We start from the raw sequence: 14,011 nt of genomic DNA, 5'->3' as shown, positions 1-14,011 counted from the left end.
GAAACATTACCCCCTGGCACTCCCATGGCAGTTATTGAGAATTTCCATTTTCTCTTCAGTTATGATTTAATTTAGAAAGCAAAGATTTCCTAAGCTATGGGGGAGTAAAGATAGATGATATGGGAGAAGAAGGCTGATGAAATGTAGTTGACTCCGGATCTGAAATATTTTATCCCTCCTCAATGTAGGTTAAATTATTCTTCACCTTTCCCACATCCATAATTGTCGCTGATCTTGGACCAACTCAAAACCCTACTACTGAGTTCAGTAGACTCAAAATTGCCACTAGAACTGGAAAAAGAAAAAAAAAGAGATTTGTTAGTGTCCATGTACAACATCCCAAGAGTATACACAGCTATGAGATACAGCAAATTTAAGAAAGCCAATTTTTTTTTCTCATCACTGAGTATTTATTATATATAACAAATACATGAAAAAGAAAAAACTATATTGTGTGATATAAATAGTTTATTTACATTACAGAAAAACATCAAGACAATGTATACTATTTCAAATATATCCATACATAATCAAATATAGCTGTAGTACATGTTCTCATTGGTGTAGATTACCACAAATGCAAGGCAACATGTGTAGATCTTGTCTTAATCTTTTGTCTATAATACTGTATTTTGTAGTCCAAGCTCTCTGCTGTTAGTTTTGCCATTGTGGAAACATGCGCTCTTTAAATTAACCTTGTCGATGCTCTTGTTGTGTTGTCTGAACTGTAGTGCCCTGTGTTTTGTTTCTGTCTGTGGATTCTGTTGCTCCTGGGACATTTCCTAGAAAAAAGAGTTGCAAGAGTACACAGTTCTTAACATGTCTCTGCTTAATAAATGGTGCGGGGAGTAAGGGGAGGATGGGAATGCTACAGAGGGATCTTTGTGGCACTCATCAGATTTCCTCTTCAATGAAACAAGAAGAAGACCTGGCTAATGTCAAGGATACTTTGCCTCACTGTTTATTGTCAGGAAGAAACGTATTGTAAACAAAAAAATGGCAGGAGAAATTTAAGATCGTATGGTTAAACACTTCTATGACAAAAAAATGTCTTAATGGTGAGCAGTGGTGACTTTGCTGTGTTGCAACAGCCCCTGCTGCACCACATTTCCTAGCTGTAATTCAAGTCATTTTTAAATAAAAGGATTATTTTCAGCAAGTTGCAGGTGGGAGATGCAGGATGATCTCACACTCACCTGCTAGGCATCCTCGCGCTGTGAGCTATGTACCAAGTGGACCCAGGCAGGCTCGAGTAGTAAATGTTTCTATGGCCTGACCTGCCAAAGAGCTAAGCAGCTACGATCCCTATTAGTTTCCATGGAAATGGGCCGCACTTGGGTCATTAGCGAGCGTGCGGCTGCCGGCACCGCACTACGCTCCTCGGTCACATGGAGCTTCTTTCTTTCAGAAAGAAATCGCCCTGGAAAGGCAGAATCTTATCTTCCCTTGGAAGGCTGCAAAAGCAAAGCTCTTTTGCCTCAGGACAAGGCCTTACGGTGCCCCTCAACGGGGCATGTTTCAAGCTTTTACCTGAAGCTGGATCAGCTATAGGGGCTGCTCAGAAGTGTTTCCCACTAATGGAAAGATAATAGCATGTTTTTGGTTTCCTCCCATGAAAAGGCACCTTTAGTCTGAAAGCATGGAGAAGTTTAGCCTGGGGTGAAGGTTGGAGGAAGTTATAAACAACTGAAAGCCAGGGGAGTTACAGCCAAAATTGTCAGGTAAGCAGAGCTACAGCAGGGTGACCAATATCCTCTAAAAAATGTTTGCACTTCTTGCGCTTGTGGTATTAGTAGGAAAATAGCGAGCTACAGAAGGACAGCTAGCAATAAAAACAGCCCTTTCCCAGGGTCACCGAGTTCAGCTTTTGCACAGGACGAGGAACAAGCTATTCCCAATACAGCCATGTGTCTGTCCTCTTTCCTCAGCTGGCGCACAGTGAGGGTTTTGTCCTGGGCACACTTCGTGTTGTCCTCTGCATGGGCAGCAGCACAAGAAAGACTAAAATACCCTCTTAGTGCAGCATGATAGAAAGCCCTATAATATGCCAAAACCAATATAGACACAGAAAAAAAAAATCCCTTTGTATTGTGATAACTTCTTTGTTACGCAAGGGCTTGCACCAAGCCTTGTTTACGTGGCACCCTGTGAAATCCTGCGGTTATGGGTAGTGTGGATCCTGCCCTCTCTTACTGCACTGAGAGCACACAGCTCGGTGCCAAATGCTGCTCTAACAGCAAAATACAGTGAGATAAAATTTTAGTCCCCCTTTAAAATCAGAAAGGCCAAGGTTTTTTTTCCTTGTTGAATGGAAATGATGCTAAAGTGTTGTGATGCCAAGTGAAAGGCTAAATAAGAGCAACAGCATAAGGATTTAGGAAGTGTTTCAAAGTGCTAAAATATGATTATGTAATTGTCCAACAAAATACGGGTCAGATTTGTCCTGACTTGTCTCACTTTCAAGCTGCTGGGACCACCCCCTCTTGGGAAATAACAGTATAGCTGAGCTCTATATTCTGCCTCGTTCCTTTCTTGGAAGCAGTGAAGGAGGCTGCTGTTGTTACTGCAGGAAAAATAAGCCTGCATCTCCAGGGCTCGCTGAGGTTACGGCAAAGCTTTCATTATGAAACTAATGCAGACTTTAGCTAGTTGGTGATTTCATGACAAACTCATTATTCACTGCACGTTCCTAAAAAGGCGATCAAACTTTCTGAGTGAGCCAAGGAACTGTTGTTAGCAAACACAGGGCTGATTCATTGAGCCACACGTCATGTGCACGCTGACAGCCCCCCAGCACAGCCTGTCCCTGAGCAGCCTCTTGTGCCCGCTGAACGAGGGAGATGACGATTACACACTGGGACCTCGCAGCGCACCGCATGGGAGAGCACTGAGATCTCGCAAGGCTGAGAGACAGCACTGCTAAATCCTGGTGTAGCAGCAGTCAGCAAAATATGATGACCAGGGCATCAGGGGTTCCCGACAAGTCCCAAATGATAGTTAAACTGCTTGTAAGAAGAGATTAGCAAAAGCACAAGCAAACCCCATGTGAGGTCCAGCCTCAACTCTACAGCTAAACTGCAGGTCCGCGCTGCAAGACTAGGAAGAGTTTGGGCACAGCAGCACACGGCCTCTCTGCTTGGACTGCATCCTCAGCAGACACTGGTCTTGGGCTGTGCACACAGAGAAGAAACATTGAAAAAAAAAAAAAAAAAAAGAAAACGAAAAGAAAGGGCTTACATATCCATGTCAGGCACACCAAGCACTGATCAGAGCAGTTAGGGGTCAGTTATAGCCTGTGTGCCTAGCAATCGGGGTCTTCATCACGTCCCTAGCTAGGAGGGAGGCAGCATGAGGCTTCGGGAAGGTGAGCACAGCCCTGCTCTTCCCCAGGGCCAAGCCCTGAGCCTGGCAAACTGAGCAAAGCAGGGCTGGGGAAACAGAGGCCTGGGGGCAAGGGGGCGCTCAGCTGTGAAGCCAGAGCTTATGTGTACCGGGGCAAAATTGGATGGATTTAGTAAGATGCATGGAGATGCTTGGTGAAGAAGGATGAACAGGATGGTCAGTGGTCCCCAGGGATGCAGCCAGGCTATTTTCCAGAATGACAGATACAGATGTTCCCGCTGGAAGCAAGGAAATGTGTATCATCTGACAGGCACATTCCCAAAACTGACATTGAGAGTAGCTGTATGTTCACTTATTCCAAGCTCTACAGAAGTTCATTTAAATGTAGAGCTTACACCAATTAAGATTATGAAAAAGTATCTGCTAACCAAAAATACCCTTTTTTTGATGCCCTAATACACTATGCTACCAACTGATGGAATCAAAGATATACAAAGGAAAGGTCCCAGGGCCAAGGCTCCTCAAGTACTTACACGACGACTGCTTAAATGCAATGCTACAGGATTAACAAACATCTATGTTGGGTCTGAAGTGCGTCTGGGCTTCTTAAGAGGGCTGTTGGGATTTAACCAGCTTTTCAGACTTAGTCATCTGCTAAAATTGAGTGACAGCTTTTCCTTGGTCCTTAACTCTTTAATCAAAAGTTCTTTGTAATGCTCTGTGTGGGGGACGGATTCATTTATGAACACAGCAGTTACATCAGTTTAAACTAGGTCCTGGAGCACAGGCTGCCTGCCCTCCATCAATTGAAGCTGGCTCCCTAGCTTGAGTTACATACAACGATGTGATTCACAGCAGGTAAAAACACATTATGCATTCAATTTTTATCATGTTATTTTTTCACATAAATAAGCTGCTGTGACTAAATATAATGGAAGCACTAAAAAAGTGCAAAGTCATAAAGAAAACTGCTGAGAGTCATTATTACACTAGGCCATACCTTTATTATTTACCATCCTCCTTCACCTATATCATTGCTTCTCTTTTGCCTTATCTCTAAGCTAAAAGTCCCCTGGTGCAGGGAGTGTGCCTCACCACGCGTGTGCCTCACAGTGCTCTAACTCCTTCCCTCCCTACCGCTGTGGCTCTGGTTCCCTGCTCCTCCACCCCAGGGCTTATTCTCATTGCTTCCCTTCTGCTGGCACCAGTGATCTGTAGCAAGGTGGTCAAGCTCATTAAGGAACCGAGCCAGGCAAAAACAAGTCATCCGTTTTCTTGGTTGAGTTTTCAGCTGAATCTGTCCTCTGATCGGGTTCATTGTGTGGCTACACAAATGTTACTGCTGGCCTAAAGCATCGGCAGGAACAAGTGACCAGGAGCCAAGGGAAAGGGCAAGGGCAGGCTGCCCCTTTCAGTGAATTTGTTCAGATTAACGTGTCTGCAGAACAACGGCCCTGAAAGTGCTCAGCAGCTGCTGCTAAGATCTTTTGAGCTGTGCAGGACACCATGTATATTTGCACTATTACAGGTATGATTTTAATAGCAAGAACAGTATGATAACTAAATGATTTACAATGGTATCCCTGTGTGGCTCAAATGCAGGGTTTGGACACAGTGCACAAAATTCATCTCATAAATCAATTAAGTGAAGCTGCACTGAAATCAGCAGCAAAGAATCTGGCTGCATCGGCCTCTGACTGAGTCAAGTTTCCCTTCTTTCTGCTACAAATCTTATGGGGGGGGTTGGTATATTCAAGAGTTCAAGGCACAGAGTTCCAACCAGCAGAGTCAGGTTCTCCAAAGCAGAAGACTTCAAAATACTCAATTACTTATGCATAAGCCCTCTCTTGTCACATGGATTTCTCTTAGGCCACTTATGTGTATACTTTTGCAAATGTATCTGTAACCATCACACGAGGATGGTGGATGTTCTGCAGTAATTATGTGCACTACAGAAAAAAGTCAAAAATCATAAATTAACTTGGTTACAAAGTGTGAGGGAAAAGGTAACATCTATGTAAGAAAACAGTGTGATGGGTAATTTACATTAGCATACCAGAGATCTTAAAGTATATCTGTTGAGCAAGAAGGATTCATTCAGGGGCTACTGTCTTCATTCTTCAATATAAAGTACTTTGCTTCACTGCATGAAGCTGACAAACTAGAGTCACTTGGAGAAATGATATGGAGGTTTTCTTTTTCCCCCATTATCAGTTACTATACTATTTCATTTTTCTTAATGCACGTTATGTTTTTGGTCATTTGAATTATTTCTGTGAATACCACCACAAGGTAATTTAATGCCTCTTTTGGCATCTACTATTCAGGCCAGACTTGTTCAGTTGGCCAGAAAGCAACTAAGTTTCATCATATGATTTTGCTTTTTGTGTTTAGGCCAGAGAAGGATTTATGATTTTTTTTCTCTTTTCCAGGAGCGAATGCTACACTTGTTCTCCAGCCAGATAGTGCAATGTAGGCACTGAAATATCCTAGAGATTTTATTTTCTACAGAGGTACAATACCTGGTTTTTATTTTCTCAAGTTTTTAAAAGAAATTTATTTCTAAAAGAACGATTTATCAGTGCAGCTGGCTGAGTGAGTTTAGCCCTGTGATTTCTGAGAGAAGCCTGAAGAAGCTGGAATTCAGAACTCGCCCTGAACCCTTCCAGAGATAATAAAAGCAGTTTAGTGGGGGAGTAGAGTGGCACTTGTAGGAGGGGAAGGACTGCATTTATCCCTCTCATTTTCAACTACCTTGGGGATGTCATTTCCATTCTAATAAATCTTTCCTACTCATTAAAAAAAAAAAAATACATGGCTATGTGTGCCATCATCTAGTGAAGAACTTACTTAAACATGTAGGGTACCTTTGAACATGTATACAAGCCTAATGAAATCATTTAATCAATGGGATTGCAAACAGGCTTAAAAGTTTGTAGGCTTTGCCTGATTAGGACTATGGGACTAGGCCCTTGAGGAAACGAGATGAAGATATGATTAGTTTTATTAAGTAAGTGTTGATCCAGCTGCTGTATTTATATTCCCCTTATTTATATGAACAATATTTGTCCAAGCATCTGAATACAGAATAGGAAACTTCATTTGCTGTAGGTATTGTTGCCACCTAAGTTTGATTAAGCTGTAAGTGAAAATACAGTTATAATAATCAAGCAGCACTGGCTAGTGGGACCAGACAATACTTTCTCTTTTTTGTGAATTAAACAGTATTTGTTATCAGCAGTGTCACTGCAGAAATCTGTGTAATCAATTCATAAAGCAAGAAAAACAAGAGCCCTTTCTTTTTCTATTGCAAAATAACAGAGATACTGACCTTGTAATACAGAGGACTACAACACAGATGATAGCAATCTGGATAGTTCCAATCACAGCTGCTATTAAGACATACTGAAATCGTACCGGACCTGGAACCACATATAAAACGCTGTAGTCCTTTTTTTCACAGTGTTGTCCAGTATAGCCAGCATCACATCTGAAATGAAAAACATTTGTTCCAGTTACTTTATAACTACTGTTTTTGAAGAACAGTGAAACAAATTATATCTGGAGAATTAGTGGCCTAAGTCTGTGCTTATGCGCTTTTTTGCAGGATACCCCCCAGACAAGCACTAGCAAGAGCACCCATGCCTGGAGACCTCTTGGGCTCAGCACGCAGAACGGGGCAGGTCTGAGCCTGGCCTGGTGCTACCCCAGTCCGTTCCTCTGCACAGGGAAACGCGAGCAAGAACTATGCTAGCTGCCAGTAATACATCTCTTGAGCAGCATGGGATCACCTGGATTCAGAGAAATCCCTTTTCTTCCCAGAAGGCTAGGCAGGGGCCACCGCTGGTGGCTTTACCCCAGTGCAGCAGAGACTCCAAGGGCCTTGCCTCTGCCGTTATGGTCCTCTGTACCAGAGCAATGTCACATAGCCCAAGGCTGTGGAAAAGCAGCTAGAGCAAAATGTATTATTTCAAAAGTGGGCAACAGGGTCGTGGCAACGACACTGAGATACTCCCTGGAGATGCTCGGAGGACTAGACCTGTACTGTGATAAGACTCATCCAGCATCAAGTTGAACTACTTGTATGTTGGATAAAAATCCATTTAGCATTCTGTATAACATATTTTAGATTTCTCCCTTTCTTTGGGGAGGTGGGGGAGGGTGAAAAGCTGTCTAGTTGTAGTTCCTTATGCAGATTACCTCCAAGGAGGTGATAAGCAATCATCCAAATTCCATATGTAATGTGATTAGGTGTTCCTGCAAGTAGATACATCATTTACATTTTGTCTGGTTGCTATAAAAAAACCCTCTGTTGATCCTGCATCCCTCCATCACAGTGCTGCCTGCTGCACTGCTCACTGCTTCCCATTCCTGAGGTCCAACATCTCCCCTTTGTGATTTCCACTCCCAGGGAACGGAGAGCAGTTTCCCCATGTTAGCTGTTGCCTTGTTTCTGCTAAAAAGGCCAAGCAGTAAGAAGCTAAAATCAAGGCCTTTCAGGTCAATAGCAGTAGCAACCGTAAGAGACTTAGCCAGATTGTCTGGACCTTCTCCCAGGAGTGTTGGTGGCATCACAGCCTTTGAGCTTCCATCCTTCTCCTCCATTTTATTCCTACACCTGTTTGCTGTAAGAGCAGTTTGAGGAAAGGACATTGTCCAGCTGAATGAAAAACCTAACATGCAGCAGGTAGAAAGAGCAGAATGGGCCCTGGCTATTTCTGGAAGCTAGGAGAAGTGTGTTTGAGGCTCTGTCCTTCGTACCAGGCCCTGGGGGAATAGTCTGGCCCTTATCTCTGCTTTCCCAGTCCAGTGTCTTAGGAAAATGCCGCTTCATGCATAATAATCCTTTTCTTTGCCACTGGGCCAGTGACAGGACTTCAGAAGTAATATCCTAACCTCTGCAGTGAGGCATTCACTGCTGAAACACACGCTTTCACCGTTATTCCTTCTCCCTGCCCTAATCTCCTCTGAAGTCCCACTGGGCACAGCCGGGGAGGAAGCGGCTTTCACCAGCTCTTTGCCCTACAAGCGTCACTCATTTCATGGTGGGGGAAATATCGCTAGGTGGCACCTCACTGCTTCAGGCTGAGGAGGCTACCTATTTGTTGTCTTTGCACTTTGTGAGGTGTTTTCAGAAATATTTAAATATAACTGCAGGTTACTGAGTGTTTTTATAATCAGTTAACATTGTGCATAATTCAGTACAGTTTTGCCACATAAAATGGGGACTTTGTTGAATAATTTAAGTCTAATGGGTTTTACAGCACAAAGGGCCATGGTTACCATTATTTTCCATAGTACATCTAGATTAAGCATTTTTTGTAAGTCATCATTTTCATGGGTTTAGCTTTCCCTCCTTGGCAGGAAAAGGGTTACCTGCAAGACGGTTCCAGCATATTAGTCGAGTGCTCACACTTCCCATGCATGCAGAAGCCATTGTAGTGTTCTGGACAAGGGATGTAGATCCCTCTCGCACTCTCCTCCAGTTTATTTGCATTCTCTGTGAAGACAGGTGAAAAGAACATTAACCTGACAAAGCAGTATAAGGGGAAGAGACAGAAAGAACTCAATTTTTAAAAGAGAGGAAAATCAAAGGAGCAAAATGTGAAAGATCTAATGTATGTGAAGAAAGAGTAAGATTTTGCACCTTAAAACAGGTGCTCAGGCAAGAAAAAAATAATCCAGTGTAGATGCAAAGCTTTGTAAGGTTTTCTGTCATTCTTTTGCATATCTAATTCCTGTCAAGTTATTGCAAATGAGGCACCAGAAAAAACTAATTTGACTATTCAAAAACTGATTACAGAATAGCACATGAAAAATGCCTAATCATTTCCGTTATCCTATACAGACTGGCTCTTCATACTCAGGCGAGGCAAGGAAGACTCTGAACATTTGCATGTAATATACCATTACAATACATTCACTGATTCAATACAATATGTTCACAAAGATAATTTTGTGGCTAAACTAGAGGAGCAGGAGTCAGGAGCTGCAGTTCGTTCACAGTGCTGCACACTTCCTCCGTGCCTCGGGGCACACCTGCGTCCCCGAGCGTTGGCCCCATCCCGTGGCAGGGGCTGACGGAAACTTCCTGGGAACTTTTAAGCCACCTTGATGGTGTAGGCCTATTTCTGTGGCCGTTAAATAGTCACCGAGATTGTAAATCCTGGAAAATATTTCCCTCCACGTAGCCAGGAAAATGGAGGCTTCATTTTATTTTGAAACAGGGATGTGTTTAGCATTTACAGATTGGGCTGAAATGCATAGCGCTATTGGCAGTAAACGCACGTGAATTCTGTGGGACACCAAGCTGTTAGTCACCCTTGGTAAATCCATTCAGAGCCCTCGACCTGGGTTAGGGATTTTGGAACTCACGTCTCCTCAGTTTTTTTCCCCATGCTTATAATTCTGTTTACCATGCAGACTGTCAGCCTGCCCGGTATCAGAGGTGGGGAGCGGCGAGAGGCGCCACACGCCGTCTCGCCCGCTCAGGGGAAGGCCAGAGCCCAGCACGACCTGTGTGCAAGGAGCTGGTTTTGAGCTAGCGTCCTCAGGAGACGTGGGAGGCAGACAAGTCACGCCAGAGGGCCGGAAGAAAACTGCTGTCCTGTCTCAGCCACACAGGTTTGTTGAAAGATGGGAAAGCCTCAGTCAGGCAACCAAAGTGATGGGAGAACCTGACATCTCGGAGCTGCTGAGTCGAGGAAATGCAGGCTGTTCTTAAGTAAGGCTCATTTCTGAGTCATCTTTCTTTGAAAACAAGGTGAGTGTCAAAGTTGTTCTAACATCCCATTTCAGAATGAAACAGTCATTTGTTTGGGTTTGAAATGTAAGTTAGCATGTATTCCTCTCTTATTTGAGAGAAGTCATAATCTAAATAAAATGTTTCATAATTACTAAAACCAAACTCTTCGATTTAACCAATATTTATGACACTAAAAACAGTAAAAAAATTCACTTGGTACACTTTTTTTTTTTTTTTTGAATTTCTCACCAGGTGGAACAGAACTTTCTTTTTTTATTAATCCTGAGGATTTTTTTTCAGGCCAAAGGTATAAAACCCCATGGCTCTGGTTGAGTCATGCTCATCTATGACCATGTTCCTTTCGGAGACCTCTTAAGACACGTTCTGACTGGTTCTGTTGACTTTTCTGAATATCACAGTGTGAAGCCTTCTCTGTTCCAGTCTGATATGTACCAGTATTATCTAGCTATGATTAATTAAAAAAAAAAGTTTCATGATAGATATTTGAGGAAAGAGTGTGCACAGAAGTAAGATGAAGGATTTGCATCTTCCAGATGAAGTCCCTGAATTTTATAAAACAATTGCAATTTATGTTCTGTCTCTAAGGCAGTTTTGCCAGCAGTAGGCATGCTTAGGTATTATCCTACCATTGGGAAAAGCGCGTGTGGCAGAGCCAAGATTCAGATTCTCATAATGAAATTCTTTCCTGTCACCACTGCCCACGGAGAGTTCTACGGGTCTCAAAAAACTTACACTAATAAAGTTGTTTCCGTTGTCCTTATGTTAAAATAGATAGGGACAAGCTCCCAGAAAACAAGAATGAGAGGACAGTCTGTACCTCTTGAGATCACAAACTTCTCTTTCATCTTTAGGACTTTCAGGACATTTCAGGATGATGTACTAAATTCTCTTCTTTGAGACGGATGAAGAAAATAGGGATGAAGAGATGGAAGGAAGTATTACTGGACTTATTTTGTGGACCTAGATCTGTTTTCTCTTAAGCTCAGGAAAAAATTTGCAGCAGCCATGAAACCATGGCCTACAAAGTCATAAACTGAATAATGCTCCACGTGCACATGAATAGCACTTGCTTTGCTAAGATATTTCAGTCTTTTTTTATTATACAGAGGAAATTTTATTTCTGTGCTTCCATTAGATACCCCAGTCTGTAGATACACGGAGAGGTACAAACTGACACTGAACGAAGCCGCGTTAGCCTACTTGACAACTTGCCACAGTCAGGTTTCTGTGAGGCTACTTCTACCTTAGTGACTGTTCCACTGAACATCTCTCTCCTGGTTCTCGGCTTGTGCCACCGCTGGGACAGCTGTGTGAGGTAGCCAGGACGGCTGCTGGTGACACTGCGGCGTAGAAGTGGGCATCGCGGTGCAGTGATGATTCCTGCGCTTGGGGCTGGTGGCTGCCTCTTGGAAGACAGAGACAGGAGGGGCTGACAGGAGACGTTACCAACTCCCCAGAGAATGTCTCTAGGAATACCTGCTGCTGGGAAGGGGTGGGAGCAGATGGTCCGTTTGGTCTGGCGCTAAACATTGCTGGCTACCTTTTCGCCTGAGGGTGAGGCACTGGCTACCGGCATGTGATATAGAGGGTTAACATCCAGCCAGGACTCTACATATGTTCCCTTTTTGCACCTGGAAAACTTACTGGAACAGGAAAAAGAGGATATACAACATATGCCAGTGATCAATGGACTTGCCCAGTGCACACAGGTAAATCTTGATGTGCTCAGGACTTTTTGGACTGCATACACATGCAGCAATCATGCTGTGTATCCTGCCCGATGGTTTCTGGATGTGTTGGACCTCTATGTTCTGCATTAATAATATTTCTGTCCTGAAAACTGCAGAAAGAAATATGGGATCCTTATAAATATGCATTTTTTCTACCGTGGAAAAAATCATGCAGTTTCCTTCAAATCTTCCTTTACGGGGTGGGAGTTTGCTCCCTTTCAGAAGAATAAGGAAGTACTGTGCGCACATGCATTTGTGTGTGTTGTCTTCGACCTTCCACGTATTGGGGCCTTCTGAGGTAGCAGGACTATCTCTGCAATGCCTGTGTGCCATCACCAACTAACGTCAGAATCCCTCCTCTCTCGGGTTAGTCTGCAGCATTACTAAAAGAGTAAGATAACACTTGGTTTCTTTTTTTTAAAAGGCAGACTGCAAAATGGTGAGAGAAGTTATCATCATTAAAGCAGACTAACCAGCTAGGCCTTGACAGGAGTACCAGCACCTCTCCCATAGCTCTCCACTGTGTCTAGGCAGCAGGCCTGGAACAGAAGCAATGACTTTTCTTCCTTCTGCAATCATGTGGGTAGAAACTGTGTTTTCCCGCACCAAGGAGAGAGTCTCTAGCATACTGTTAAGTAAATCTAGGATCCTGAAGAACTTGTAATTACACCTGGAAGTGTAATGTTATGATGGAAAATATTTCACTGAATCAAAAATGAAATGGCCCAAGATCTACTAACTCTTCACAGAATTTACTAGCACTTCATGTAAGAACACTTACAATCTGGCAAGGAGGAAACCATGACATTTAGACATGAATTGTCTGCTGCCCCTCATTTTGACCAACGACTCCTCTAAACCAGTTAGGAATTGAGCATAAACGCAAAGAGGTAGAAAACTTTTTTGCTTGATCTGCCATTTTGGTTGTTCAAAAGACAGAACGCAGTAAAAGCATACTTTAGTTCAGACTAAATTCTGGCACATTTTGAATTCACCCCAAGTACCTCCCCTACCTCGAAACAGGTTATTTCTTTCACTAACCAAACAACTCTGCAGACTGAAAATAGAGACCCAAACACCAAGATAAGCTTTAAAAGTTCTCTCATGATGAACTGACTGCTTCCATTTCTGAAAGAAATACCACTGAACATTTTTCAGTAATATGGTCATCCATGAGACAGTAACTAACTGTCACAAATGCCTCACAGAGTTTACATCATTGAATAATAACTATGAAACAAGACCCATAAATCAAAGCCATTTTCTATAAAGAGAAGAAATGGAGAAAACCATGTTTAAATTATGAATGAAATAAAAAGACCTTTACAAAGTTCAAGAAATTAAAACTGAGCACTAGGCACGAACTGAAATAAATCAAGATTTCCCTCGTTACTATAATTTTGGATTATTCATAAATTCAATATTGGAGGTGATCCTCACTAATCAGATTATGGTATCGCTAAACTAAGGACCCCCTCTGTGAAGCCAATCTTATGCCTAAAAAGAGGAAAGCTTAAATATAGTTACCCATTTTCTTCCAAGCACAGTAGATCAGTATTCACAGAGAAACTATATAAACTAAATTCAAAGCTAGTCAAGTTTCAGTAATGTTAAATTTAGTAGCTCCTCTTCAAATATTAGACTTATTGCATTGTTACTGATGACTATGTGTGAAAGCTTTATTTTCACCAAAAAGACAAATCCGTACCTTTTTCTGATGGCTAAAAGTTGACACAGAGATAAAACAGAAACTCTAAAGCCTAAAGACAAAAACTGGACTGACAGGGTCAGTCTTTCCTATCTCTGAACAAATGTAAATCCTGACACATTTCTCAATGTGCTTTCCCTTTTTATTTTAAAAAGACACCCTCCAGATCAACCTTATTCAGAAACTTTTTTCTTGAAGCATTTTTCTGCTAGAGAATGTCAGTTTGATGAAGCCATCATTTTTTGCATTTTTGCAACTTTTTTTGCATTTCTTTATCCTAACATGACATTTCATATTGTACATATCTTTTGTTACTGCCAGAACATGACATGATAGTCTATAATGTAAGATATACTAGTCAAAACAGATCATTTTGAAATGCAGTGAGGCCAGATTCTACTTTGTGTAGACTGAAGCAGCTTATCTTCTTGTGCACCGGAGCAGTCTCCTAGTTGAAGACTTGCT

At 42.3% G+C, this 14,011-nt stretch overlaps 1 protein-coding gene across 2 annotated transcripts in view; it reads right to left on the bottom strand.

Moving 5' to 3' along the window:
* Positions 1-429: 429 nt before the first annotated feature.
* TMEFF2 (transmembrane protein with EGF like and two follistatin like domains 2) overlaps positions 430-14,011 on the bottom strand; it is a 138,897-nt gene continuing 125,315 nt past the window's right edge. For both annotated transcript variants that reach the window (XM_067298508.1, XM_067298509.1), the window contains 3 exons: positions 8,719-8,842; positions 6,674-6,832; positions 430-782 (listed from right to left, as the gene is read on the bottom strand). In XM_067298508.1, coding sequence (XP_067154609.1) covers positions 686-782; positions 6,674-6,832; positions 8,719-8,842 — 380 coding nt within the window. In that variant the 3' untranslated portion in view covers positions 430-685. The remainder of the gene's footprint in view (positions 783-6,673; positions 6,833-8,718; positions 8,843-14,011) is intronic.

Source organism: Apteryx mantelli, chromosome 6 (genome assembly GCF_036417845.1).
Source record: "Apteryx mantelli isolate bAptMan1 chromosome 6, bAptMan1.hap1, whole genome shotgun sequence".
NCBI lineage: Eukaryota > Metazoa > Chordata > Aves > Apterygiformes > Apterygidae > Apteryx > Apteryx mantelli.
This window is presented reverse-complemented; position numbering and strand designations above follow the sequence as displayed.